The sequence below is a fragment of the Muscardinus avellanarius genome, assembly GCF_963383645.1.
Source record: "Muscardinus avellanarius genome assembly, chromosome: X".
In the NCBI taxonomy this organism is placed as follows: Eukaryota; Metazoa; Chordata; class Mammalia; order Rodentia; family Gliridae; genus Muscardinus; species Muscardinus avellanarius.
The window spans coordinates 45,468,225-45,495,724 of record NC_137792.1 but is presented as its reverse complement, the minus strand read 5'-3'; the positions used below and the strand labels follow the sequence as shown (position 1 = coordinate 45,495,724).

The following is a 27,500-nucleotide window of genomic DNA, read 5'->3' as shown; positions in this document are numbered from 1 at the left end:
ACAAAAAAAAAGAAAAAAAGATAATCTGGTACACTGCTTGAACACTGATAAAATGGCCTGCTTTCCCAAGCTCTTATATGTTATGTGAACCCCCTTCTGAGTCTTTCTCTGTTGATAATCAAGGACTGATTTTTCTCTCATTTTTGGCTTAGCTTCAGATGATGAATTTGAGAATCTTAGAATTAAAGGTCCTAATGCTGTACAGCTCGTGAAGACAACTCCTTTGAAGCCTTCAACTCTGCCCGTTATTCCTGATACTATTAAGGAAGTAATCTATGATATGCTGAATGCTCTGGCTGCATACCATGCTCCAGAGGAAGGTATGTGACCAGCCACTTCAGAAGGATATATTATTTTGCCTGCGTCTTTTTTTTTCTGTGGTCCTAGGGATTGAACCCAGGGACACCCGTAGCCAAGCTACACCCCTAGCCCTATTTTATTTTTTATTTTGAAGTTGGGTCTCACTTATTTTCTTAGGGCCTAACCTAAGTAACTGAGTCTGGCTGGGAACCTGTTACCCTCCTGTCTCAGTTTCCCAAGTACTGGGTTTACAAGCTGTGCCGCCACACCCAGCATTGCCTGGGTCATTTCAACCAATGCACAGCTTAGTAAGATGCAGTGTATGCCAGCACTCTGGGAATCAAGATGAATAAGACAAAACACATCTCTGAAGAAGCTGATAGTCACACGACACAGATACCATAGTAGTGAGTTCTATGGCAAGGCACCTTCACCAGGTGGAGGTGTGACCCATAGGAAAGTTTATTAGTATAAGTCAGTCTTGAAAGGAGTCATGAAAGGTGAGGATCAAGAGGTTGCCAAAGGTCCGTTGTATAAGAGTGTATGCCAGCCGGGCGTGGTGGCGCACGCTTGTAATCCCCGTGCTTGGGAGGCGGAGACAGGAGGATCGCACAGTTTCCAAGTTGGCCTTGCTGGCTTAAGAGACCCTGTTTCCAAATAAAAGTATAAAAATAGGTCTGGGAGTGTAGCCCAGAGGTTGAAGGGTTTCCAGGAACCCCAGTCCCACCAAAAATAAATAAATAAATAAAAAGAGCGTATTCCACCTTGTGTGGTTGCATGTGTTTGTAACCCCAGTACTTGGGCACCTTAGACAGGAGGAACACTGGTTTGTGTCCACCCTCAGCAACCTAGTCAGACCCTGTTTCAAAATAAAATGGGACTTGGGAGTATAACTCAGAGGTAAAATGCCCCTGAGTTCATTCCCTAGTACCACACATATAGCTGCAAAAAGAGTGCATACCATACAAGGGGATGAATGAACAAAGATTAGGAGATGATAGTATTGAGTGAAGAGATGAAAAATTAAATATTAGTATTTCTCTAATTTTTCATAATCAAAGCATTTTTATTGCCCCACAAGGTCCCACAAGGCTAGGGACATTAGATGGTATGGCATGATTTCCTCACTTTTGCGAACACCATCCCAGCCTACTTTATTTCTAGTTAAAAGGCTGCATACATTGCCTGTAAGCATATGGAAAAGTGTGATTGAGTTGCCTGGCATCCACAGCTCCATTCCAATAAGGTCATATTGGATTTCATATAGAACATATATGAGATGTCCACAGAACTGCCAAAATTACTGAATATTGCCTTTAATTTTTATTTTAAAGTCAAAGATAGCTGTGTACATCTGTAATACCAGTACCTGTTAGGATGGGACAGGAGCATCACAGGATAGTCCAGCATATGGTAACCTAGCAAGACCCTGTCTCAAAATAAAAATAAAAGCACTAGGTATGTGGCTAAGTAGAAGACTGCCTCTGGGTTCATTTCCCAGTATCACCAAAAACGTATGGTAAAATATCTGAGTCTTTATTTGGTTTCTTGTGATTCATTCAGAGTTCCTTGCTTTTCCTACTGCCACAGAACTTTACCTGCCCTCCTTCCTCCCTTCCGAAAATCATTTAGCTATAATAGCTGTAGACAAGCATATGTTGTTGCATAAGCTATAGTACCAGCTTTGTTGATTTAAGCCTACTAGTGACATCTGAGAAAATTCAAGAGGAAAACTAGTGTTATAATGAAGCTATCAACCATGCTGCTAATTAGTCATGCATTGTTTAATGACAGGTACATGCTAAGAAATGCCAGTTTGTTTTCTGCAAATATCCTTCTTGCACTTGTAAAAACCTAAATGGTATAGCTGACTATGTACCCAGGTTCTATGGTATGTACCATTGTATACACAGTCCACTATTGACTAAAATGTAGTTATGCATTTCTTAAGTGCAGGCCCCATTTATGTCACTATATAATTAAGCCATAAAAACTTTAAGTAAAATTGCTTGAGCTTACCAGATAGGCATTAACATCGCACAGTTATGGAAGAGGTTTGTTTTATTTTTGATGTTTGTTTCTGTTTTTTTTTTTTTTTTTTTTTTTAGCTGAAAAATCTGACCCTAAACCTGGGGGTATGACCCAGGAGGTTGGACAGCTCCTACAAGACATGGGTGATGATGTATACCAGCAGTACCGGTCATTAACTCGTCAAAGCAGCGACTTTGATACGCAGTCAGGTTTTTCTTTAAATGTAAGTCAGGTCCAACAGCTTTTCTATCTTTCTACGTTTCTATTGTCTCTATGTTCTTAGTAGTTAGAGTTATGCCAGGGGAACTTCAAAAGTATTAATTTTGACATCTCTAAATTATTTGTTAGCCGGGCGTGGTGGCGCACGCTTGTAATCCCCACACTTGGGAGGCGGAGACAGGAGGATCACACTGGTTCAAAGCCAGCCGCGCTGGCTTAAGAGACCCTGTTTCCAAATTTTAAAAAGTATAAAAATAGGTCTGGGAGTATAGCCCAGAGGTAGAAGGGTTTTCAGGAACCCCAGTACCACCCCCAAAAAAAAAAACATTTTGCCTCAAAACAAATATAAAATTAGAGTATCCCTGGGTTTATTTTCTTTTTTTCTCCCTTGGGTTGGAAATGTTTCTTGAACCATTTCCCCATTTCTTTCCCCTTATGCCCTCAGTCACTGGGTTATAATGATAGCTTCACACAGATTACAGTACAGAGAGAGAAACAGCATGGTTTAAATATTGGCCTAAGGGGATCTGTAGCATTCCCAGATGGTACCCTGGGAAGGAGTCCTGCCATTTAGGGACAACTGTCTTTGAAATTTGTAATAGCTCAGGAGTTTTCTTCTTCCACAGAGTCAGGTCTTTGCTGCAGATGGTGCCTCAGCTGAGACTTCCACATCTGGAACTTCCCAAGGAGAGGGTAATTTGCTTTCCTCCCTCTCATGTTATTATTTCTTGGGAAGACAGCTTGAAGAAACTGTGGGTGTCCTGGGCAAGGGGGTAGGCAAATGCAGGTGTAATTGTAATTGTCACATTTACTTATCTTAGCAAACTTTGTCAGAGGTGAGCTCAGTGATCTTTTTATAGAACACTCAGGGTATCTGTGTGTGAAAGTAATGGAACTGCAGTTGCCATTAACTTACTAGTGGTTGCTATGATAAGATCCTTTTGTTGTACTCTTTAAACCACTCAGTATTTCTTTTGATGGCTTCTATAAGTTGGCTTACAAAGCTTTAGTGTCAGTGACACTATTCTAGCAATATTCTTTTTGTGACAGATTTCTGTCTTCTGGCTGTATCAGAGTCCATTGGCTAATCACCATGAATTAAGAGAAATGTCATGTGGAAGCCAGTCTAATGAGAACTTTCAAGAACTGCTTATTCTTGGATAGGGAAGATCTTTAATGTCTATTTTAGATGATACTTTGCTTAATATCATTCTAGTCCCTAGAAATCAATTAAAAGGTAGAATAATGAATATTCTAGTGGTTAACTCATTTTAATGGGCTTACTGCCCATATGGAGTATATAGTATGGGTTATAGTAGTATTAGTCAAGGGAAGCATCCATGTCCACCATGTAGACAGACTATATTAGATTAGATGCCAAAATGAATACCTGTACTAAAAATTGTCTAATGGGGGAGACCGTAAATGATTATCTTTCAGAATAACTGCTGGGAGTCAAGCATATTAGGATACGGTTTCGTAAGCACATAATATGTCCATATGTGTGGATAAGATAGATTTTTTGAGGAACATCAGCATTTAAGCTGAATTAGATAAGTATATACTAGGCAGAAATAAGGGAAGAAAGTGATAGAGGATCCACAGCATGTCTGGGGAACTACTATCAGTACAGCATTTCTGCAGCATGAACTTACCTATAAGAGTAGGGAAATGGCGGGGGATGCCTGAATAGCTGAGCAAAGGCTCCTTGCTTTACTGTATCTATATAACACATCTCAGTCGTGAGTCATCCTAGTCCTCTATCCTTCAACTGAAGCCTGACAAGAGTGTCCAATTTGAACAAGTGGCCTAAGTGGAAGAAAAGTTGTATTCTTCCTACCTAAGGTTTGATTTTTCCCATTAATTCCAGTGTGGATTGAAGTAGTATTTGGTTCTTTCTCAGGTGCTTCAACTCCGGAGGAGTCTCGAGATGGGAAGAAAGATAAAGAAGGGGACCGGGCCTCCGAAGAAGGCAAGCAGAAAGGCAAAGGCAGCAAACCTTTAATGCCTACCTCCACTATCCTCCGTCTTCTCGCAGAGTTGGTGAGGTCCTATGTTGGTATCGCTACACTAATTGCCAACTACAGCTACACCGTGGGCCAATCTGAGCTGATCAAAGAGGTACTATTTCCAGCTGTTAAGATGTTCTACTTCCATCATTTTGTATAACTACCGTGTGTTGGCATTTTGCTGAGAACTCATACATGCTAAATACTCGTGCCAATGACAAGAGATTTAGAGACGCCTTGACACACATTGAACGGCTAGGTCTTTCCCGTGTAGAGTCATCGAGCTTACTGCAGGAATTGAGTTGGTGGGTTTTGTTCTGTTCAGAATCCACTGGCCTGCAGTGTGGAGATTGCAAAAGGCATGACTGAATTCAGAAAGATTAGTTTGGAATGTGACAGAGTAACCTCTAGGTAAAGCATGATTTGGGTGAAGTTGGGGAAAATAAGTGAGTTGAAGAGACTTTTAAAGGTGTAATTTGACAAGAATTGAATTTGGGAGGATGAGAAGTCATTCTGGGACTAAAGGTTGTTTCAGGGTTTTTGTTTTAAATTCCTTTTCACTGAAATAGTCTAGATGTCCCTCAAAAGAGATGTGGAAAATAATGAACTCATGTTATATGTCCCAATATAGAATTATATTCAGATTAGGTTTTTCAAGTGAGGTGGGCACTTTAATACAAACACTTTAAAATATTTCCAAGTGTGTTACATAGGTATCTACGGAGGTTGGGATAGGGAACTTCATTTTGCGGGACACGTGGTTTTATGATTTCTAGTGGCAAAGGGTCTGAGAATAAGAGCACTAGTGTTACAGTTTATGGAAGCAGCTCTACTTATGAAAGCATTTTTACTTTAACCTTAGTTATAAATATACAAATCCTAAGTAAGTAGTCAGTTAATTTTTTTTTTTTTGTATAAGTGTCACACATGTCAAATACGGCAAAGTCCCAGAAGCTGCCCCTCCCTAAAAAGTGGGCTTATACTTTATATAAATGGAATCTTATAGTATGAGTTTTTCTGTCTGGCTCATTATGTGTAACAGTGGCAAAATTCATTTTTGTGTATAATTGGAGTTTGTTTTCATTGTATAGAATTTGATCATGTGGTTATGTTACATAATCTTTTCATAATCTTTTTATCCATTTTGCTGTTAATAGTGGTAGTTGCATAATTCTTTTCTTTGGAGCTGTCGCAGATAGTATTGCTATGAACATTCTTATACGTATCTAGGGAAGCATTTGTGTTGGGTGTTATATGCCTGCAAATAGAACTGCTGAGCTCTAGCCAAGTGTGGTAGCTCAAGCAGTACCTGGGAGGTTGAGACAGGAGGATCAAAGGTTGATAGGCACCTCATCAGGTTATATATAGTGAGGCCCTCCACAACTTAGACTTGGCCTCAAAATAAAAAATACAGTTCAGAGCCAGGCATGGTAGCCCATCCTTATAATCCCAACACTTGGGAGCCTGAGACAGGAGGATCGCTTAGGTTCGAAGCCAACCTCAGCTACTTACTAAGGCTCTCAGCAACTTAGTGAGACCCTGTTTCAAAATAAAATATAAAAACATAAGTCTGGGAGTATAACCCAGAGGTAGAAAAGCCCCAGGGTTCCACCCTCAATACCACAAAAAAAATACAGTTCAGAGATAGAGTGACCCTGGATTCAGACCCCAATATCACACATAAAGAGTTGCCAAGCTTTAGAGCATGTACTTATTCAGCTCTTGTTGGTACCAAAAGTTTTTCAGAATGATCATGTTAATTACTCTTATTTCCCAGCTGCACATGGGAGTTATGATTGTTTTACCTCCATACCAACATGGTATTTTTCATTTGACCCATTCTAGTGGGTTTCTAGTGATGTGTACCTAATAAATTTTGCATTTCCCAGCTGGGTGTGGTGGTATACAACTGTATTTTCAGTACTTGGAAGGCTGAGACAGCAGGAGGATTGAGGGTTGTGACCAGCCTCAGCAACTTAGACTGTAAGCAACTTAGTGAGACCCTGTTTCAAAACAAAAATAAAATAGTGCTGCAGGTGTAGCACAAAGGTAGAGTGCCTTCATTTCAATCCCTAGTACCACACACAAAAAAAGTGTGCATTTCCCTGTTGGCATGTGTTTATTAGTCATTTGAATATTCTCTTAGTTTTTTTTTTTTTTGTTTTTTTGTTGGTACCCAGGGGCTTTCTACCTCCGGGCTACACTCCCAGAACTATTTATATTTTATTTGGAAACAGGGTCTCACTAAGTTGCTGAGAGCCTCACGAAATAGCTGAGGATGGCTTCAAACCTGTGCAATCCTCCTGTGTCAGCCTTCCAAGTACTGGGATTACAAGCGTGCACCAACACACCCAACTCTCTTTTATTTATTTTTTTTAATTAATTAATTAATTAATTAATTTGGTGGTACTGGGGTTCCTGGAAGCCCTTCTACCTCCGGGCTACACTCCCAGACCTATTTTTTATATTTCTTTTAATTTGGAAACAGGGTCTCTTAAGCCAGTGAGGCTGGCTCCGAACCAGCGCGATCCTCCTGTCTCTGCCTCCCAAGCGCGGGGATTACATGCGTGCGCCACCACGCCCGGCCCAACTCTCTTTTAGGAAATTTTTCCATCAGCCGTGTGTGATGGCACACACAAGTAATCCCAGTACCTGGGAGGCTGAAACAGGCTGAGGCAGGTTCGAGGACAACCTTAGCGATGGAGTAAGACTTCAGCAACGTAGTGAGACACTGTTTTGTCTAAAAAAAAGTGCTGATTTCCTTTTGGGGGGGCGGGGAAGTACTGGAGATGCAACCTAGGAGCCTTCTACCTCCAAGCTACACCCCAGCCCTAGTTTTTTATTCTTCATTTTGAAACAGGGTCTCACTGAATTGCAAAGGGCCTCGCTAAGTAGCTGATGCTGTCTGCTAACAGCGATCCTCCTGTCTCAGCCTACCAAATAAATGCTGGGTTTATACGGTTGCACCACTATGCCCTGCCTCTGATGTCTTTTTAATATACTCTCATTGGTACATAGCATCTTATACATCGTGGTGAGTCACAAAGTAATACAAATGTATTTGCACACAGCACTTGGTGTATTTCCCTCTGCATCCCACCCCATTCGTTTATAGACATAACATTGTTTGAACTTGCTGCTTGTTTTTTGAGACTTGACTATGTTGGTCAGACTGACCTCAAATTCCTGGACTTCATGATCTTCCCCACCTCAGCCTCAAGTAGCTGACACAAGTAGCAGATGCAGCTACTATGGCCGGGGTTCTTTTACTCATTTGTTGTATTCTTTACATATTGTGTATAGAAATCCTTTGTGATGTATATGTATTCAACAACACTAGGCTGTATTTCAAAGCCTTTACTTATTTATGCCAGTCCTATTCATAATTTATAATATCATTACATGTGGAATAATACATAAAATTATAAATTAAGTATCTTGCCTAAGTATCCAGTGGACTACTGGTACTCAGTACTGATGGGTGACTTAGAAATGCTATTGATCCTCATCACTTCATTGTAAGGTTATTGGCGTCTCCTCTTTAACAGAAAGGTAATTAACGTCCCCAAAGTGTGCAAATGCATGGTATTTAGTACATTTACTGTGTTGTGTAACCATCACATCTGTAAATCTTCCTGCATGGCAAGAACATGAGTCTGTTGAAATGAATCATCAGACCAGAGTTTAGATAAAAATGTAGAATCTAACTTAATTTCCATCCCCTTTGTTGGGCTTTTTTTTTTTTTTTTTGCTATTTTAAGTAATCCTGCATTGAATATTTTTGCATATGCATGTTTGTGGCTGTGCTTTCATTCATACCTCTGGCCAGTTTCTAGCGCAGGGTCCCAGGCACATATTAGGTGTCAGGAAATACGTTACTGTATTTGAATTCTAAGGGATTATAGCACTCAGTTAAGAATCAGAAATTTAATTCTCATGAGGCCCTGGACTAAATTCTTAATGCAAGCCATTTTTTTTAGAGCTTCAGATTACCCATCTATCAAATAGGGAAGATACTTAATTTGTTAAGTGGTACAGATTTGTTGTGAATAGTTCATTGAATATGCATAAACATTTCATTAAATATGCACTGAATGTTTTAAATGCAGTGATGTCTACATGGCAATGTGTGAACTGTGTAGCAGAAAATAAATGGAATTTATAAAGCTTTCAAATCCAAACTTTTGTAATCAGTTTACTATTTTGCTACTTTGTACCTCTGAGCCTTGGTTTCCTCATCTATCTATAAAGTGGGCCTGACTCATTGAAGGAGTTAAGGGAGAAATTTAAGTGTGCATCGACCTTCTTGCTTTGCGAATGATGTGCTGTAATTGTGCGTATAAATAAATTCATGATTGGTGACTTTTCAGGACTGCAGTGTGCTAGCTTTTGTTCTGGACCACCTCCTCCCACACACCCAGAATGCAGAAGACAAGGACACACCTGCCCTAGCTCGTCTATTCCTCGCAAGCCTAGCTGCTGCAGGGAGTGGCACAGATGCCCAGGTGGCCTTAGTGAATGAAGTAAAAGCAGCCCTGGGACGGGCACTCGCTATGGCTGAGAGTACAGAGAAACATGCCAGGTAAAACCATGCCTGCCCTAGTGCTGATAATCAAGAGCATCCCCGTACTCAGTTCTTGGTCCCTGTGGTTCTTGCACTAGAACAGGTTCTCGCCATACTTGTCTCATACACTCTGGTCCTTTCTAATAGTTTTGATATTAGAGAGTATCTAGAGCACTGATCATGGGGGAAGGGGCCACCAACTTAGAGAAAAAACAAAAGGATGTTTTTATTTTTATTTCTTTGAATCTTCAAGCAAGATATTGAGTGGGTTACTTTTTTTTTTTTTAATATGCCTTTAGCCAGGCGTGGGGGCACATGCTTTTAATTCCAGTACCTGGGAGGTTGAAACAGAAGGATCGGACAGATTCATGGCCAGCTTCAATCATGTAGTGAGACGCTGTTTCAAAATAAATAAAAATAGGGCTGGATCTGTAGCTCAGAGATAGAATGCCTCTGGGTTCAATCCCCAGTAGTGCGATACACACACACACATATATGCACAGACATACACATGCGTACACATACTTTTATTGTTGTGTTTTCATTGTATGTTATAGTGATGTTCAGTTTGATACATATATGTGCAGAGCACTTTGTGTGACTCCCTCCTGATTGCACGCCACTTGCTGTACGTTGGTAGTGATTGGAAGTGATAGCTGCATATATGGACACACCATTTTGGAACTGTTTCCTTCACCAGTCCTCCATTTTCCCTTCCCTACCTCCCTGTGACAATCCCCTTCCACTGTTCTGATGGTATTTATCCTCGTTTATCAGAAGTCCCTTTTTCTTTCCTGTTTTCTCTCTAGTGTCCACATATGAGAGAAAACATAGAGCCCTTAGTTTTCTGAGACTGACTGGTCTCAGGAAAGTATTCTCTAGGTCCATCTATTTTCCTGCAAATTACATAATTTTGTTCTTTATGGCTGTCAGTCTTAGTTTTTTAATTTAAATACAAATTGTGCTTAAGAAAATGAAGAATACTACCACCCAGGGAGTAGAGTTCTCACTCTGGTAGATACTATTCCCAGAAGGAAACACAAGTCATAAAATGGTTATCTGAGGCAAGTTAGTGAAGACATGGCATAAAAATGTTCTGTTATCACATGATAGGAATGTCAAACTTCTCTCCCAGGCTTCAGGCAGTGATGTGTATCATCAGTACTATCATGGAGTCGTGCCCCTCCACGTCCAGCTTCTACAGCAGTGCCACAGCAAAGACTCAGCACAACGGCATGAACAACATCATTCGGCTCTTCCTGAAGAAGGGGCTGGTTAATGACCTGGCCAGAGTACCTCACAGCCTAGACCTGTCCAGGTAAAGTCATACCTCGGCTTTTTTTCTTCTCATCCTCGCCAGATGAAAGGTTAACAGGCAGCTTGTGTGATGGGGAAACTTTGGTTGTAGATATAAGACCCAAGTTCTTTGTATTTTGGCTTTTGAGTAGGGTACTTGCCATTCTTTTCTTTGTAGTACTTAATAGGAGATTGAACACAGAAGGTTTCTACCTATGGACTACATTTCTAGCCATTTTATTTTGATACAGGGTCTTGCTGAGTTACCGCCACATGTCCTCAAACCTGTAATCCTCTTGTCTCAGCCTTCCAATTACTGAGATTACAGGCTTGTGACACCACACCCAGCTCACTTACCATTCTTTAGGCCTTAATTATCTCATTTGCTGCAAACTCAGAAGTTAGACTGCGCTGGTATTTTTTTTTCAAACTTTCTCCTCACTTTAATTAAAACTATATTATAAAAGGATTATAAGTGTATTATATGAAATACACATGAGCAAAACTAAGAATGTTAAGACATCATATTCCTACCGCTCAGATACTACTATCACCTTATTGGATATCTTCCCGTGTTTCTCTTTGTATATGAAAACAAGTGTATTTTTTACTAAAATGTTAGTGCACTGTGTATGCTCTTGTGTAATGTGTGGTGTTCATTCTAACACAGATCTTAATTGTTTTCATCTTGATTTTTGTTGTTCTTCATAATACTAACGTGTTGAACTGACTGTGCTTGCTGTCGTACAGGTTTTACCTTCTAGATTTGGTCTAGTTGTTTTTTTGAAGTATGGCTTAACTAGTTTCTAAACTTCTAGTTAGATCTAGGGCTTATTGGAGAAATTTAAATATTTGTGCCTAGAAAGTATATGTTAGTTGATGTCTGCCTCAAATCGTCTAACAGAGAGAAGTATTTCTTTGAACTTGCCATTACTAATGCTGTTTAAGAGGGACCATTGAACTAGAGTTGTAATATTACATCATTGTGTTGTAGTATTTTTTTCTTTCTTGCCAGATACTGTACAAATGTCTAGTTCTATATAGCATACTATATTCTGAATACATGATGGCTAAGATCCAAATGGAAATTAGATATCCCACTATGCATATACACACCCATATACACACACACACACACACACATATTGAGCATACTGCACTCTGCTCAGTATATGTATAATTAATGATTCTGTGTGTGTGTGTGTGTGTGTGTACGCACATACACGCACACTCGTAGTACTGGGATTTGAATCCAGGAGTATTTTAATTCTGAGTTACACTCCAGCCCCATTATTTTTAAATAGGACCATTCTGGATTACCATGCCCTGGTCTTAAACTTGTGATCCTCCTGCCCCAGCCTCCCAAGTAATCGAGATGACAGACATGTACCACCATGCCTAGTTCTAGATAATAATCTTAATGTCAGTCCATAATCCTTGCCTGAATCACTTTATTTAGTTGGTGATTATGAATGATAACTGTTCTAATTTCTCATTCCTTCTAATATATCAGCCTGACATTTTTCTGTGAGCTAGCCCCAAAGAGAAAGTCTGGTTACTCTAAAATAGAGTTCTTTGAAAGAGCATAATAGAGCCAGGCCTTGTGGCAAATGCTTGTAATCCCAGCATTAGAAAGGCTGAGAAGGGGAATCACGGTTCTCGGACATCTTCTCAGTAAGACCCTGTTTTAAAATAAACAATAAGCCAGGTGTGGTGGCGCACGCTTGTAATCCCCATGCTTGGGAGGCAGAGACAGGAGGATCATGCAGGTTCAAAACCAGCCTCGCTGGCTTGAGAGACCCTGTTTCCAAATAAAAAATATTAAAAAAATAGGTCTGGGAGTATAGCTGGAGGTAGAAGGTTTTCTAGGAACCCCCCAGTACCACCAAAAATAAATAAAAATAAAATAAGGAGTAAAAAACAGGGCTAAATGTGTAGCTCGGAGGTAGAATGCCCCTGGGTTCCAACCCTAATACCTTAAAATAAAAAGAAAAAGCAGGATAAAAACCAATTTTTTTCTCTTTAGTTAGCAATTTACAGTATAAAGTCCAAATTTTGTTTAGTCATCATATCAACTATAAGAGTTTTTTTCTAGCCTACTGTTTCCTAAATAATATTAAGGATTCATGAATTTCTAGCAGTTTTTAAAAACGAGTGAATCGGGTATAGTGGCACACGCTTGTAATCTCAGCATTTGGGAGGCTGAGACTAGAGGATCGTGGTTCTTGGCCAGCCTCAGCTACTTAGTGAGGCCTCTGCAACTCAGTGAGACCCAGTTTCAAAATAAAGAATTAAAAAATAGGGCTGGGGGTGTAGCTCGGAGGTCAAATGCCCCTGGGTTCCATCCCCAGTATTGTGGTACTGCCAAAAAAATAAGTTACTGAATTGCTTGGATCTGTGTAGTCATCATTCTTTTTTTGTGCTTAGATGACTAAATCTTCGGCCTGCAGGACTTCTTCAAGACAACTTTGTGGGTTTTTTTTTAATAAACCCTTTTTTAAAAATGTTTAAAAAACTCTCAAATACAGCTATGATGTGGCTCAGTGTTGAAGCAGTTTCCTTTTTTTTTTTTTCCTCCCCAGTGCCAGGGAACCCAGGGGCATTCTCCTGCTGTGCTACATTCTCAGCCCTATTTTTTTATTCTTTATTTTGAAACAGGGTCTCACTAAGTAGCTGAGGCTGTGCATGAACCTTGCTCCACCTATCTCCGCTTTTCAAATGCTGGGATTACAAGCGTGCATCACCACACTCAGCTTTACAATTTTTTTCTTGTACTAGAGATTGGACCCGGTGACATTCTATCACCACGCCCAGCTGAAGCAATTTTCTAACATGAAAATGGCCCTGGATTTGATCCTCAGCCCTGCAAAAAAAAAAGAAAAAGAAAAAAAGGATCAAGCCAGGCATGGTGGTACATGCTTGTAATCCCAGTACTTGGGAGGCTGAGTCAGGAGGATCCACTTAAGGCTCTCAGCAACCTAGTAAGACCCTGTTTCAAAATAAGTAACCAGGCTGGAGATAGAGATTGAAAGTAGAATGCCTCTGGGTTCGATCCCCAGGATAAAAAATAAATATATAAAAGGAAGATAAAAAAAAATTCAAACTCACAATAATGTAAAAAAAAATGCCATACATATATTAACCACTGGTATATCGCTCCATTTGCTTTACTTCCTGCCCCTCTTTTCTGGAGCTAAAATCATTGAAAACTGAGTTATAAACAACATGGTACTTAACCTCCATACACTTAGGCAAATATCTTCTAAGAACAAACATTCCCTTACATGGCTAGAATGTTGTTATGCCTAACAGATTTATCATTATATTAAAATATATTCTATATGCTTTATATTCAAATATCCCTAATTGTTTTAATTATTTATTTAAATATAAAAATATATTGTATATTTAATTATGGCCTGGGAGAGAATTCTGATCCAGGATCCAATGAGGATTGTACATGGCATTTGATTATCACATACCTTTTCCTTTTTATGACTTTATATTGAAAAATCAAATTTGATGTCTTATAGAACATCACCCAGTCTTCATTTTGAGTAATTCCTCCATATAGTTAGGTTCAGGTTAAAACAGTTTTGCCAAAAATATTATGTAGATGATATTTACTTTTCTATATCAGGACATACATAATGTCCCGTTATTCATGGTGCTAAATTTGGTAACCCAGAATGGTGTCTTTTAGTTTTCCATTTGTAATTATTCGTGAGCTATATTCTGAAATCATGGGAGGATCAAGTGAACATTCTGCACCCTGAAGATTCTTCACTCAGTGACTTTTTGGCATTGGTGGTCCATGCTTGGATTACTTATATTGCTTATTACAATAGGTGATTTTCTGGTTCCCTTTTTCTTATCAATTAGCATTCTTCTATAATGAGGAAATGCCTATCCCCACTTTTGTAGCCCTGTCAATGCATATTATTTTTATTCCCATCATAATTTGTTTTAGTACTAAAACTGGGCCTGTGTTACTGATCCCACTAGTCCTCCTTTATTGGCACTAGGGATTGAATCCAGAGCCTTGTGCATGCTAAACAGGGTCTGGCTAAGTCGCCCAAATTGCTCTAATTTGCCCTATCATCCCCTCTTCCCCCCTTTTTGTACTAGGAATGGAATCCAGGAGCATTCTACCTCTGAGCTACATCCCCTGCCCTATTGTGTGTGTGTGTGTGTGTGTGTGTGTGTGTGTGTGTGTGTGTGTGTGTGTGGTTTTTTTATTTTTTGGTGGTACTGGGGTTCCTGGAAGCCCTTCTACCTCCAGGCTACACTCCCAGACCTATTTTATATTTTTATTTGGAAACAGGGTCTCCTAAGCCAGCGCATGCGGCTGCCTTCGAACCTGCCCGATCCTCCTGTCTCTTCCTCCCAAGCATGGGCATTACAAGCGTTTGCCACCACGCCTGGCTTGTATTCTTTATTTTGAAGCAGAGTCTCACTAAGTTGCAGAGGTCCTCACTAAGTAGCTGAGGCTGGCCACAAACCTGTGAACCTCTTGTCTCAGCCTCCCAAGTACTGGGATTAAAAGCGTGTGCCACCATGCTCGGCTCTCTCTATCATCATCATCATCATCATCATCATCATCTCTCATTTTTTTTTTTGCATTACTGAGGTTTGAATCTAGGGCCTTGTGCATGCTCTAAGACCAATCTATACCTCAGCCCTTCCCAATGAAACTTTGAAAGATATCTGGCACAGTGATATATCCCAGGCTTAACTTTTACGTTCCATGATTTATTCTTTGGATCAATTATTCTGATGAGCCTTAGTTCCTTTTAATATTTATTTTGGTAGAAATCAGAGACTACTATCTCTGGAAACATTCACATACTTAGGCTTTCATATAACTATTATGATTTTTGTGGGTGCTACCTGGCCTCACATTCCTAATTACACTTAGAAATATACTACACATCCAACTGTAGGTTCCATGTCACTTTTACTGAAACCTAGAGAGCCCTACAGAGTATGAATGCCACTAGACTTCAGTTGTTCCTTTCATTTCTTAAGATTTGAGGACCGGGCTGGGCACGGTGGTGCATGCTTGTAATCCCAGTACTTGGGAGGGTGAGACAAGAGGATCGCAGTTCACAGTCAGCCTTAGCTACTATGCAGGACCTCTGCAACTTAGCGAGACCCTGTTCCAAAATAAAGAATAAAAAATAGGGCTGGAGATACATAGCTCAGAGGTAAAATGCCGTGGTTTCAATCCCCAGTGCCACAAAAAAATGGGGGAGATAAATGCTGGTGTTTTCTTTTTTTATTGTACAACCTGGATCTGTCTGAGAAGTGGTTTGCTATACTTATGTGTGATTATCTAGTGAAATGTTTGTGCCTCGTGTTTTTGCCACAGCCTTATGACATAATGACATTGATTAGCCCTTGCTTTGGGAGTAGATTCTTAAAAGGCCTTTAAATAAAATATTTGTTCTTATAAACAAAAAGTAGAATGTTAGTATTTTAACATAGTGCCCATTCCTAATTGCTTCTGTTTTAGAACCTTAGTGACATTTACAGGATAAATACCTAGTATTTCTGTACTCAGTTCATTTCTGTACATTCCTTTATCCCAGTCCCAACATGGCCAACACAGTCAATGCTGCTCTGAAGCCTTTAGAAACGCTTTCCCGGATTGTGAACCAGCCCAGTAGCCTTTTTGGCAGCAAGAGTGCTTCTAGCAAGAGCAAATCTGAACAGGATGCCCAAGGAGCCTCTCAGGACTCCAATAGCAACCAGCAAGAACCAGGTAGGGAATCGGCCAATGGACTGGAGAGCTGGATGGGTGGGAATATGTAGTTGCTTTCCGGGCATGGGGTTACAACTGTTCTGGCTTGGTGTTGTTTCCCTGGGAACTTGCTGGCCTTCCAGAGATCTGTCATAGTGGCGTGGGAATCTGCCCCACAATGAATTCCTTCAAATTGCAGCCTTGTTTGGCTATCCTCACACGTAGCCTTGTCTTTTCCTTTGTCACCCATTCGTTTTTTTCTCTGAGAACTTGTAAACTTGCCCGAGGAAGGGACCTTATTGTCTTTGCGCTTGCCTTTTGGTGCCCAGCACATAGGCACCCTTTGATTATTTTGCTGGTTGGTTGATTGTTTCAGGCGAGCCTGGGGAAGCAGAAGTGCAGGAGGAGGATCATGATGTCACTCAGACAGAGGTGGCAGATGGGGATATCATGGATGGGGAGGCTGAAACCGACTCAGTGGTGATTGCTGGGCAGCCTGAGGTGCTCAGTTCACAAGAGATGCAGGTAGGGAGGCAGATCATCCAGCATTTTCCTGTTGCGGCGCTAATCCAAACCCCCAGGTGGTGTGGGTGGGTGAGTACTTTAGTTCCTTGCCTCAATGCTGCTGCTTTGCAGAGGAGCACAGATGTATGCTTAGTAGATGCTCAGCAAATGTGTTTGAATTGTATTAAAGAAGGGATGGGGGTAGAATCAATGCGCCATGTGCTATGAAATGGTATAGATACCAACCAGAAAACTTAGGCACAGGTGAAATGTTGAAGTAGTAAGCTGGCCTAAGGCCTTTGGGCCCAGGATCTTTGATTTACTTGGCTCTCGTCATTAATGGAAGCTCCTTAACACCACTTTATGCCATTAAAACAGCATTCTTCTAAAGACTCTAAAGAGAAAGTATTGTAATTTCTGGAGCTGGTAGCAATGGGTACGAAATTGGGCCTATGGTCCTTAGCTGCTAGCTCTAAGGAGATCTGCATGTAATCCTGGACAGTCTAAAGACTAACCTGGAATCAGCTAACTGGGATGGACCCATTTGAAGGACAGTCTGAGTGTGGATTGGCAGCACACGGTAGTTTCTGTGCTATTAGCACCAAGTGTGTGGTTTTTATGTAACATCCTCTGTCACACATTATCCTAGAAATGTATGCTCCCTCGCTGGCTTTTTTCATGGTTTCGGTGCTAGCACAATGATAGACTTGTGTGCATCCATATGTATGTTCTATTTCTCTCCAGGTTGAGAATGAGCTGGAGGACCTGATAGATGAGTTGCTTGAGAGGGATGGCGGATCTGGGAACAGTACAATTATAGGTGAGAGCCCCAGAACTGAGTATAGCCTCTTCCTTTGCCTCAGTCTCTCTTGGGAGGACCCTTTTTCTCATCATCTGCTTGCTCAGCTCTGCCTAAGGGCTCATAGCCAGCCTAGATTGCTGCTTGTCTTGATGTTGATGGTCTTACGGATGAGAAATTCACAAGCCATCTACAGGCCTGTGGCAGGTCTGAAGCATTGCCTGTGTGGGGGTGGGGGTGGGGGTTACCATCAGTATAGATGATAACATCAGGCACATCAAAAGAATGTTTATTCATGGAGGCCTAGAGGAGGCTGTAGGGTGAGAAAGTGCTTTCCTTTGAGTTCTTCCATGAAGTCCAGGGGTTTTCTGCCTCTGGGTTAAGGGTGGCCCCTTTTAAAATCTCTGAGGGAAAGCGGCAAAGATACCCTACAGTCACCTGGCTTCAAGGGTATATGTGTTGTTTCATTATACTGATCAAGAAAATCAAAAGAAATGGAAGTAGACACGTATTCTTAAATTTGACGAGCTTTTCCACACCCAGTATCCTCTGTGGTATCACAATTAGTGGGATTGGCAAGACAGATGTAATCATCCCGTTTTACAGATGAGGAAACTGAGACTCAGACAGGTAAAGTGACTGGCCAAGCTCACCTAGCTAGTGGACAGAGAATCCAGGTCTTCTCCCTCATCCAAAAAAAAAAAAAATGGATATCTGCTAGGTGTACATAGCAATTAGGCGCACCCAATCTGGAAAGGGAAGTCCTCTGTTGTTCAGTGAAGGCTCTGCTCTGTAACCTTCAGTGAGCAGAAGTGGAGAGGATGAATCACAAGAGGACGTGCTGATGGATGAAGCTCCTTCCAACCTCAGCCAAGCTTCCACCTTGCAGGCCAACCGAGAAGGTGAGAGTGCCGAGGCCAGAAGGCCTCCCTTCTTGCCCTGCACGTCTGACAGACACTACACTAGGGTTTTCCTGGAGGCAGCTGCCCACATGTGCAGAATAAGGAAGCATCTGTCTGCATGCGCTGACATACACCATCCACTTTATCCTCAGCCAGTTTTTCAAATAACATATTACTACTGCTTGCCCAAAGTTTGTTACTTCTTACTTGGTTCGCTTTCTTCTCACCCACCTGCTATCATCGCTCCAGACTCCCTCTTACCAACAGGATACAGTCAAATAGCAAAGTAGGGCCGGAAAGGCAAGGGGTCATCAGCATACTTGGCCAAGTCCTAGACCGTGGCTCCTCAAGCACCACCCTGGAGCCAGCCTCTACATTCAGCTACCCTGCTCAGCGTGTTGATGCATTGATTGGCACTCTCAGGAAATCGGGGCTGGCTCGCTAAGTCTGTACATCACCCCAGATCTGATTCTTCCTCTCCTAGAGTCAGATACCCCATCGCTTTCCCACTCAGTCTGCCGGCCTGCACAGTAGCCTGTTTTCTAGCTACTCAGCATAGTCCTCCAATGTGCTCCCTTTGTTTTAGATTCCATGAATATCCTGGACCCTGAGGATGAGGAGGAGCACACTCAGGAAGAGGACAGCAGTGGCAGTAACGAGGATGAGGATGATAGTCAGGATGAAGAGGAGGAGGAGGAGGAAGATGAGGAAGATGATCAGGTGAGGGGGGACTGTGTTTGGGTTGGTTCAGATGACCTCTTCCATGGGAACACAGAGCTGCGAAAACCAACAATCTGGGTTGCTAGCTAGCCTCAGCGCCTCCCTCTCTCGTGTGCACAATATGGCCATGACACCAGACTTCAGAAAACCCTTACCTCCAGCAATTCTCCATCTCCTATTTTCCCTTAAGGAGGATGATGAAGGTGAAGAGGGAGATGAAGACGATGACGACGATGGCTCTGAGATGGAATTGGATGAGGATTACCCTGATATGAACGCTTCTCCCTTGGTCCGATTTGAGCGCTTTGACCGGGAGGATGATCTCATCATTGAGTTTGACAACATGTTCTCCAGCGCTAGTAAGATACAGGGGCTCAGCCGGGTTTTATCTCTTGATTCTTATACCCTTCTTTAGGGTAAGCCAAACAGTGAACCAAAGCAGCTATGGATCTGATACAGACAGCACTTCTTTTACTATGCTGACTTCCTGGGGCAAGGGATATCTGAATCCATCTCTCAATAGCATATCCTTACAAGAAGGAATAGCAAGAGGCTGTTTTTTTTGTTTGTTTGTTTGTTTGTTTTTATTTTTTTATTTTTTTTTTGCTCCGCCTCAGTAAACAGACAGCCATTTTAGACCCTGGACAACTTGATGATTTGCTTGATTAAAAAATGAAACCAAGGCTGATTGCATCAGGCACCTGAGTGTGCACGACAGCAACGGGGCAATCAATAATCCTTTTCCTATAACACTGGATCTTGAGGGTTTGGATGGACACCTTTGAGCGTGAAGTTGGGGAATGGATTTGAACATATTCACTCTGTTCATCAAGGATGCATCTTTTCAGGGGAGAGAGTGAATCTCCTGCCCCATCGACATCAAAGTTCCCTTTTAGCATCAAGTTAGTCAAGTTCTTAGACTCAAACTGTCTTTAGGTCTTGACCTCAAATCACAAACACAATGTAGCAGAAAACACTGAACTGTTCTGGTCTGATGTCTTGGCCAAATAATCTCTTACCTCTTTGAGCCTCAGTTTATCACCTGTAAATGAAAATTATGAGACAAAAAATGGGTTGGACTAGATAATTTTCAAGATATCTTTTATGATTCTCTTTGCATTGTTGTGATTTGCATCAGTCTTCCTCACAGTTGAGCCTCTGTCCATTCAGCAAATTGGACAGATATTTCAGGTGTGTCTGCGTGTCCTAGGAACTGGGGATAATGCAGTAAAAAAGAAGGTCCCTCATAGGAGCTCATGGTCTATTAGGAATTATAAGTAAATAGGCATTACATTGGAGTATGGTAAAAAAGCAGAGTTCAGGGCCATCTAACCCAGCCTATTGAAGTCAAACTTTATAGAGGAATTGGCATATTAGGCCCAGAACAAAAGAGCAGGTGAAGAAGGGAGAGAGAAATCTTAAGATGGAAGAGGCAGCATGTGTCTTGAGGGGCCTAGAAGCATTACTGTGGCTGTAGTGTGGAGCATGGATTGGGAGAAGGTACTATTTAGGAGGCCGTTGCAGTATCTAGATGAGAGATGATGGCATAAGCTATGGTAGTGTCAGTGATTGTAGATTAGGTGTGGGAATGAGGGAGAAAGGACAAAGCTCAGGTTTCCGTGTGAGGAAGTAAGGCCCAGGAGACATGGTTCTGCTTGAACACCCATGGAAGAAATTTCTTTCTGGCACTGACCCCTTTGCATATTGTCCTTGCAGCAGACATCCCCCCGTCCCCAGGAAATATCCCTACCACCCACCCACTGATGGTTCGCCATGCAGATCACAGTTCCCTGACATTGGGAAGTGGCTCCTCCACAACTCGTCTCACCCAGGGCATCGGACGCAGCCAGAGGACCCTAAGGCAGCTGACGGCCAATACAGGCCACACCATTCATGTTCATTACCCTGGGAATCGCCAGCCCAATCCTCCTCTGATCCTCCAGAGGTGAGTTACAAAGATCTGAACAGAGCTCTGGTACAATTTTTCACTGAATATCAGTGTTATTCTCACTATGGGAGGCATGGCCCCTTGCTTAATGCTGTTTATCACACAAAAAAGAACTGTATTCCAATTTCTTAAGGCAATATATGCAGCCTTTGGGGGAACATCGAAACTGTATGACATATTTTTCCTATGTCCTGTGCATACATTCAGCAGTTGTTAAGAATCTCATATGCCAAACACTTAGAAGTTTGGTATATCTACAAGATGCTTGCCCTCCATTTTAAAAGTGATTATATGTCGTAGCACACACCAGTAATCCCAGTTCTTGGGAGCCTGAGGCAGGAGGATCACAAGTCCGAGAAAGCTTCAGCACCTTAGCAAGACCCTCCACAACTTAGTGAGACCTCACAAAAAGCTCAGAGTTACAATGCCCCTGGGTTCAATCCTCAGTACCACAAAAAAGAGGAACAAAAAGGTTGTTAAGATTAATAGATACACTTCAGAGAATGGACAACTGAGGCGTTATACTCTTAACAGCGCTCGACACATGGGAGCTTGTTGGTGGCACTCCATGATGGGAACTATAGAGAGTACTATGCAACCTTAACCCAAATAAATCTGTCAAAGTAGTCTACTAATCAGACAAGTTAATGGCTTACATATAACTTGGGTAAGGTCCACAACTGTGTTAAATTTAGTAGAAGGTCTCTTGGAAACAAACTGCTCAGAACTTACAGTGACCATCACCCTATAGGTTGCTTGGCCCCTCCGCTGCTGCTGACATCCTTCAGCTGAGCAGCAGCCTTCCACTACAAAGCCGGGGCCGGGCTCGCCTCTTGGTGGGCAACGATGACGTCCACATTATCGCCCGATCTGACGACGAACTGCTCGATGACTTTTTCCATGACCAGAGCACAGCTACCAGTCAAGCAGGCAAGTTTTGTAATAAAAGTGAAGGGGAGAGTTTGTAGGTTCTTTCTTTCCTGGTGATGAAAATCAGGGAATGCCCTGGAGAAACCACATTTTATAGGAGCCAGAACCACTTAGTGCCTTAGCCAAAGACAACAAAACCTTTCCTCTGTAAGTAACTGGTATGTGTCAAACCTTGTGATAGATCTTGGGTCCTACTAGGGAAAATATTGTGTGGTCCTACTTGGAAAATACTCTGATTTTTGGATCAGTTGACACTTAACAGGCTCAGAGTATTATAACCCTTTATTCCTCTACAGGGACCCTGTCCAGCATCCCCACAGCCCTGACTCGCTGGACAGAGGAATGCAAAGTTCTTGATGCGGAGAGCATGCACGACTGTGTTTCAGGTTTGTGGAAGCTTAGTTATTGGGGCACTAGTAAGCCTTCCAGGGTTAGGACAAGTGTGTGGAGTGTTGGGTTCCTGGTGTTCTGTAGCCACAAGCTCTGCCTCTTGGCTTTCTCCCCAACCCCTGCCCTAGGGCAGTCCCTGATCTTTGCCTTTTTAATACAGTGGTTAAAGTGCCCATTGTCAATCACCTGGAATTCCTGAGGGATGAGGAGCTGGAAGAGAGGCGAGAGAAACGCAGGAAACAACTGGCTGAGGAAGAAACAAAGATAACTGACAAAGGCAAAGAAGATAAGGAGAATAGGGATCAGAGTGCACAGGTATTCCCAAGGGCTTGGGAGGGTTCATCTTTGGTTATGTCTGTATTTCTTGTGCTTTTAACATACACATGGAACCCAGTCACTGCAGAATCCAAGATCACTCGCATTGAACCTGGGAAATCACTCACTTGGTTTTTAGTGGAAAGAATTCAAACTTAAAGCAAAAGGTTTTTCTCTAGCTTTCTCACTGGGGAAAGCCGGAGGCAGAACTAGAATAGCCCCTCTCTCATCAGTCATATCTCATGGTCTTCCTTCAAGGAAGACAGTTGACCAGAAGAGACCCTGTCTTAGCCCATGCTCTTCATCCAATCCTATTTCTCAGCAGACAGCCTGTGTAGGAATGTTTACCAGGATGACCCCATCTTATCACAGACATCATAAACTTGGCTTTTAGATGTCAGATCAAAGAAAATGTTCATACTCTGAATGTCATCACAGCATGTCATTTTCTAGGGTAGGGCTAAAACCTACCTAACATGGTTTTGGTTGTAAAAAGAAGCTGCCTACCTCTGACCAAAACTTCTGGGACCTCAGACAGTATAGCTTCAAAAATACATGAGTAGCCAGGCATGGTGACACATGCTTGTAATCCCAGCGCTTGGGAGGATGAGATAGGAGGATCACACAGGTTCGAAGCCAGCCTCAGATACTTAGGCTCTCAGCAACTTAGTGAAACCCTGTTTCCAAATAAAATATAAAAATAGATCTTCAGGTGTAGCCTGGAGGTTGAAATCCCCTGGGTTCCATCCTCAGTACCACAAAAACAAAGTAAAAAATGGTAAGGCAAAAGACTAGAGTGCCTGCACTCTGCAGTTAGGATATCAGTAGATAACAAATAAGGGCATTAGCCAGGCATGGTGGTGTGCACACCTATAATCATAGTACTTGGGTGGCTGAGCGAAAGATCATGTTTGTTTTTATTTTGTAGGTCTGGGGATGGAGCCCAGGGGCATTCAACCTCCAAGCTACACCCGCTGCCCTATTTTTTGTTCTTTTTTTGAAACTGGGTCTCACTGAGTTGCAGAGGGCCTCACTAAGTAGCTGAGGCTGTCCACAAACCACGATCCTCCAGTCTCAGCCTCCCGAATGCTAGGATTACAAGCGTGTGCCACCACGCCCAGCTCGAAAAATCACATGTTTGAAGATGGCCTCAGCAACATAGCAAGTTTCTCAGCAACCTAGCAAGACCCTATTTCAAAACAAAAATATAGCCGGCGTGGTGGCGCACGCTTGTAATCCCTACACTTGGGAGGCTGAGACAGGAGGATCGCACAGTTTCGAAGCCAGCCTCAGCTACTTAGGCTCTCAGCAACTTAGTATGACCCTGTTTTCAAATAAAAATATAAAATAGGGCTGGGAGTATAGCCTGGAGGTAGAAAGCCCCTGGGTTCTATCCCCAGTACCACAAAAAAATATGCAAAGGGCTTAGGGTATATCTCAGAGGTAAAATCTCCCTGGGTTCAATCCCCACTACCACAAAATGAAAGGCATTGAGGGCTGGGAGTATATCTTAGTGGTTTCTCAGTGGTATCTCAATGGTTTGCACTAGGTCCTGGGTACTGTTACAATAGCAAGCTTGATCAAACAAATTACTTATATAGAACTGTATGTCTAATAAACAGTAATATTGTTTGAAACACATGAAAAAAGATGTGAAAAAAATCAAACCTAGCATATGAATGGGACTGGCATGTAGCCCAGTGAGAGCACTCCCATAGCATGTGCAAGAAGCTCAAGGGATGTAGATAGATAGATAGATCAATCAATCAATAGATAAGCTCAAGGAAGTGATGTGGGTGGGTGGGTGGATGGATGGATTGATGGATGAAACTAAGAATTTCTTGCCAATTTCATGTGTGCACAGCCCTAAAGTCATTTTTTATCCTCCCTACTTGTTCATTTGGCGCCCCTGGCAGTTCCCCTTCACCCCTTATACATGCTAAGCACATGATCCTCCACTGAGCTATATCCCTAGCCCTTCCCACACCACCTGAGTATGTAGGGAGGAATTGGATATACATTTGCACGCTGAAATGATCTTTTGGTGACATGGCCAAAGCATTTTCCATCAGTTTTCTGAACCTCCTGGATGGTGACACCTGCAGTTGATTTCTATCTCATGTGACTGCAGAAGTACTACATTGGTCTGTCCCTTCTTTTTGCAGTGTACTGCATCTAAGACAAATGACTCCACTGAACAGAATCTCTCAGGTAACTTCCTCCTTTTCCCCCTTCAAGCTAATTGATGCGTCGGTTTTTTCTCTTGGCCTTTCCAAATAGCTGGCCCATGTGGGCTGAAGATGGACGCTGGTGCTCTGTGGGATGAGGTAGTAGATTGTATAGTTTTAGGGTCATACCCCATCTTGGAGATAACTATACAGTCTACTGTCTTTCCCACGGTGGTACGCTTCTTCTCCAGCAGGCTCTGCTCAGGTTCCAATTCTAGTCATGCTGTGCCTCATTATGGCATGTAGTGAGGTCATATGCGCTGTTTTTTCCTCTACAATTCAGCATGTATCTTTGAGATGGTTGGTCCTTTGGTGACCACCATGACATGACAACCTCATGAGAACACTTCATGGTGGTAGTTCTCAAATGCCAGTCCTCAGTGGAGATGAACAAAATTTGGAAGGTTTAATGTGTTTTTCATAAGGCCGAATTTATTCCATTCAGAGTGCTGGTTTCTTTTTATATTTAGAGTTTATATCCTTCCTAGTCTTTTGTTATCAACATATTCTTAATAAATTATATTGATGAAATGTTCTTTTCTTACATGACTAAACCAAAAGATGATGACCCCTACTCTACTTTATTATAGTTCTTTTCTATCTAAGTCGTAATGGTGCATGATGTCTTAGTCTAAGAACAGTCTTAGACACTGCACTTTTGGGGGAGGTAACTTTATGAACTGAATGTATGATTGTATGCTTTCAAATCTTCCTAACAATGGTCAGTACCCATTTTATGGTTCTAACAACTGTCCATGTATTATCATCTATCTTTCTCAGACCTTTCTTCTGTTGCTTTTCTATACCTTCTTAGAGTTGGGAAATGATTGTACTAAAGCCAACATAAATGTTTTTAAAGCACTGAAGGTGAGGGTCCTATTGCCTTTAATCTAGCAAAAGGTCTGCCTGAAGGTAAAATGACTTTTCCCCAGTGCCCTTATTAGAGGATTCTGCTCATGCCGGGGTGAGGTAGTAAGTTGTATTGTTGTGGGGTAGGGATTTTAGGCCCCAATAAGAAGATAACTATACAACTTACTACTTTCCCTGGTGTGGGCATATTCACACTAAGTCTTGGCAGTGTTGCCTCCATCAGACAACGTTGTAGGTGTTCCTTGGGTACTCAAGACTGGAAGGAAAGGGAGTGGAAGGGGACAGGTGATACTTAGGGTGAGGCAGATACCAGTATAAAATGGCTTCTCCTTTATTGATTGAAGCATGTAATTGATTATTTTGCCAGTGGGCATAAATTCTAACATTTTGCTAGTCTTCCACTCTATGGTGACTTTATTTACTCAGTAATAAAACAAGAATATACAGAAGGGAATGTTACTCTAAGAGTTTTTAGGGAAACTCTTGACCATTTCTTGATCTAAGTAGATAAGAAATTGGGAGGATCCAAAACCTGGCCAGGTAGAATTTCTATGCAACTTCAGAGACGTTTAGCCTCACCCTATCTTTGTGGCCTGCAATCTTCCCCTTCCACCTTGGGGCACAGAAAAGATTTTATTCTTGGGCCAGATCTCGAGTTCTTGGGATGGAAATAGCACCATGCTTTAGCCCTCATCCTTGTTGTGCCAAACCAGCCAGGAGCTGTTCCTTGGAGCATTTGATTGTGGGAGAAAGTTTCACATCCTTGGGTGGGATTCTTGTCATGCCACATACACTCTTTGGGTTGTTTCCTTTGGCCATTTGCTAATTTCTCCTTAACCCCCATTATTGTTCTTTCCGAGAAAGATGGGACTCCTATGCCTGACAGCTACCCAACAACCCCATCTTCAACTGATGCAACTACGTCTGAGTCCAAGGAGCCCCTTGGACTGCAACCCTCACAGCAGCAGCCAGCACTCCCACCGCCACCAGCATTAGGAGAGGTTCCTCAGGAGCTGCAGTCCCCAGCTGGAGAAGGGGGGAGCTCTGCACAGCTATTGATGCCTGTAGAGTCAGAGGAATTGGGTTCTACAAGGCCAAGTGGAGAAGCAGAGACAACTCAGATGGAGTTATCCCCAGCTCCCACTATAAGTGAGTAAATTTCAACTTTGTGTGGAGATGGAGCAGAGGGGACAAATATATGTCTTTGTAACTTCTCTTTCCACTTGCACTAGCAATAAAAAAAAAGCTGAAGTCCTCAAATAGGACCTCAACTCAAATGATTATAGTTGATAGTTAGGTGATACTGATGAGGGAGGATAGCAACTGTTTATTGAGGGAATTACTGTTTGTAGGCGATCATACCAGGCTTATTATTTAATTTTGAAAACAACTCTCCAAAATATTATCTCCAGAGATAAACTGAAACTCGAACAGGAAATTAGCCTGAGGCCACTCAGTAAGCTGAGATTAAAATCCATACCTGTGTGACCTCAACAGTTCACAGATGGCAAGCATGTGATCCTGTGTCTGGCTTCCTCATCTTCCTGGCTGATACCATTTATCTCATGGCACTAGTTCCCACTGGTTTGAAATGGGGCCTTGAAATTCTTCTAAGCACAGTGTTCCAATGGCGTAAATTGAAACCTGAAACTCTTAGTGGCCATGCTCTGTACCATTCTGCCTGTGGTATGCCCTGGAGAGACTTTAAGGTGTCTTTTTTTTTCATGCAGGG

General features: G+C 42.0%; 1 protein-coding gene across 1 annotated transcript in view; it reads left to right on the top strand.

Annotated features, from left to right (window-relative positions):
* HUWE1 (HECT, UBA and WWE domain containing E3 ubiquitin protein ligase 1) overlaps positions 1 to 27,500 on the top strand; it is a gene marked incomplete at both ends in the record, with an annotated part of 105,197 nt that overhangs the window by 56,115 nt on the left and 21,582 nt on the right. The window contains 19 exons of the mRNA XM_080718876.1: positions 153 to 320; positions 2,409 to 2,554; positions 3,177 to 3,243; positions 4,421 to 4,671; positions 4,885 to 4,970; positions 8,108 to 8,111; positions 8,930 to 9,141; positions 10,259 to 10,441; positions 16,011 to 16,183; positions 16,539 to 16,687; positions 17,411 to 17,486; positions 18,269 to 18,367; positions 18,954 to 19,087; positions 19,278 to 19,446; positions 20,804 to 21,032; positions 21,787 to 21,965; positions 22,262 to 22,351; positions 22,516 to 22,670; positions 26,629 to 26,917. Coding sequence (XP_080575002.1) covers positions 153 to 320; positions 2,409 to 2,554; positions 3,177 to 3,243; positions 4,421 to 4,671; positions 4,885 to 4,970; positions 8,108 to 8,111; positions 8,930 to 9,141; positions 10,259 to 10,441; positions 16,011 to 16,183; positions 16,539 to 16,687; positions 17,411 to 17,486; positions 18,269 to 18,367; positions 18,954 to 19,087; positions 19,278 to 19,446; positions 20,804 to 21,032; positions 21,787 to 21,965; positions 22,262 to 22,351; positions 22,516 to 22,670; positions 26,629 to 26,917 — 2,859 coding nt within the window. The remainder of the gene's footprint in view (positions 1 to 152; positions 321 to 2,408; positions 2,555 to 3,176; positions 3,244 to 4,420; positions 4,672 to 4,884; positions 4,971 to 8,107; positions 8,112 to 8,929; positions 9,142 to 10,258; positions 10,442 to 16,010; positions 16,184 to 16,538; positions 16,688 to 17,410; positions 17,487 to 18,268; positions 18,368 to 18,953; positions 19,088 to 19,277; positions 19,447 to 20,803; positions 21,033 to 21,786; positions 21,966 to 22,261; positions 22,352 to 22,515; positions 22,671 to 26,628; positions 26,918 to 27,500) is intronic.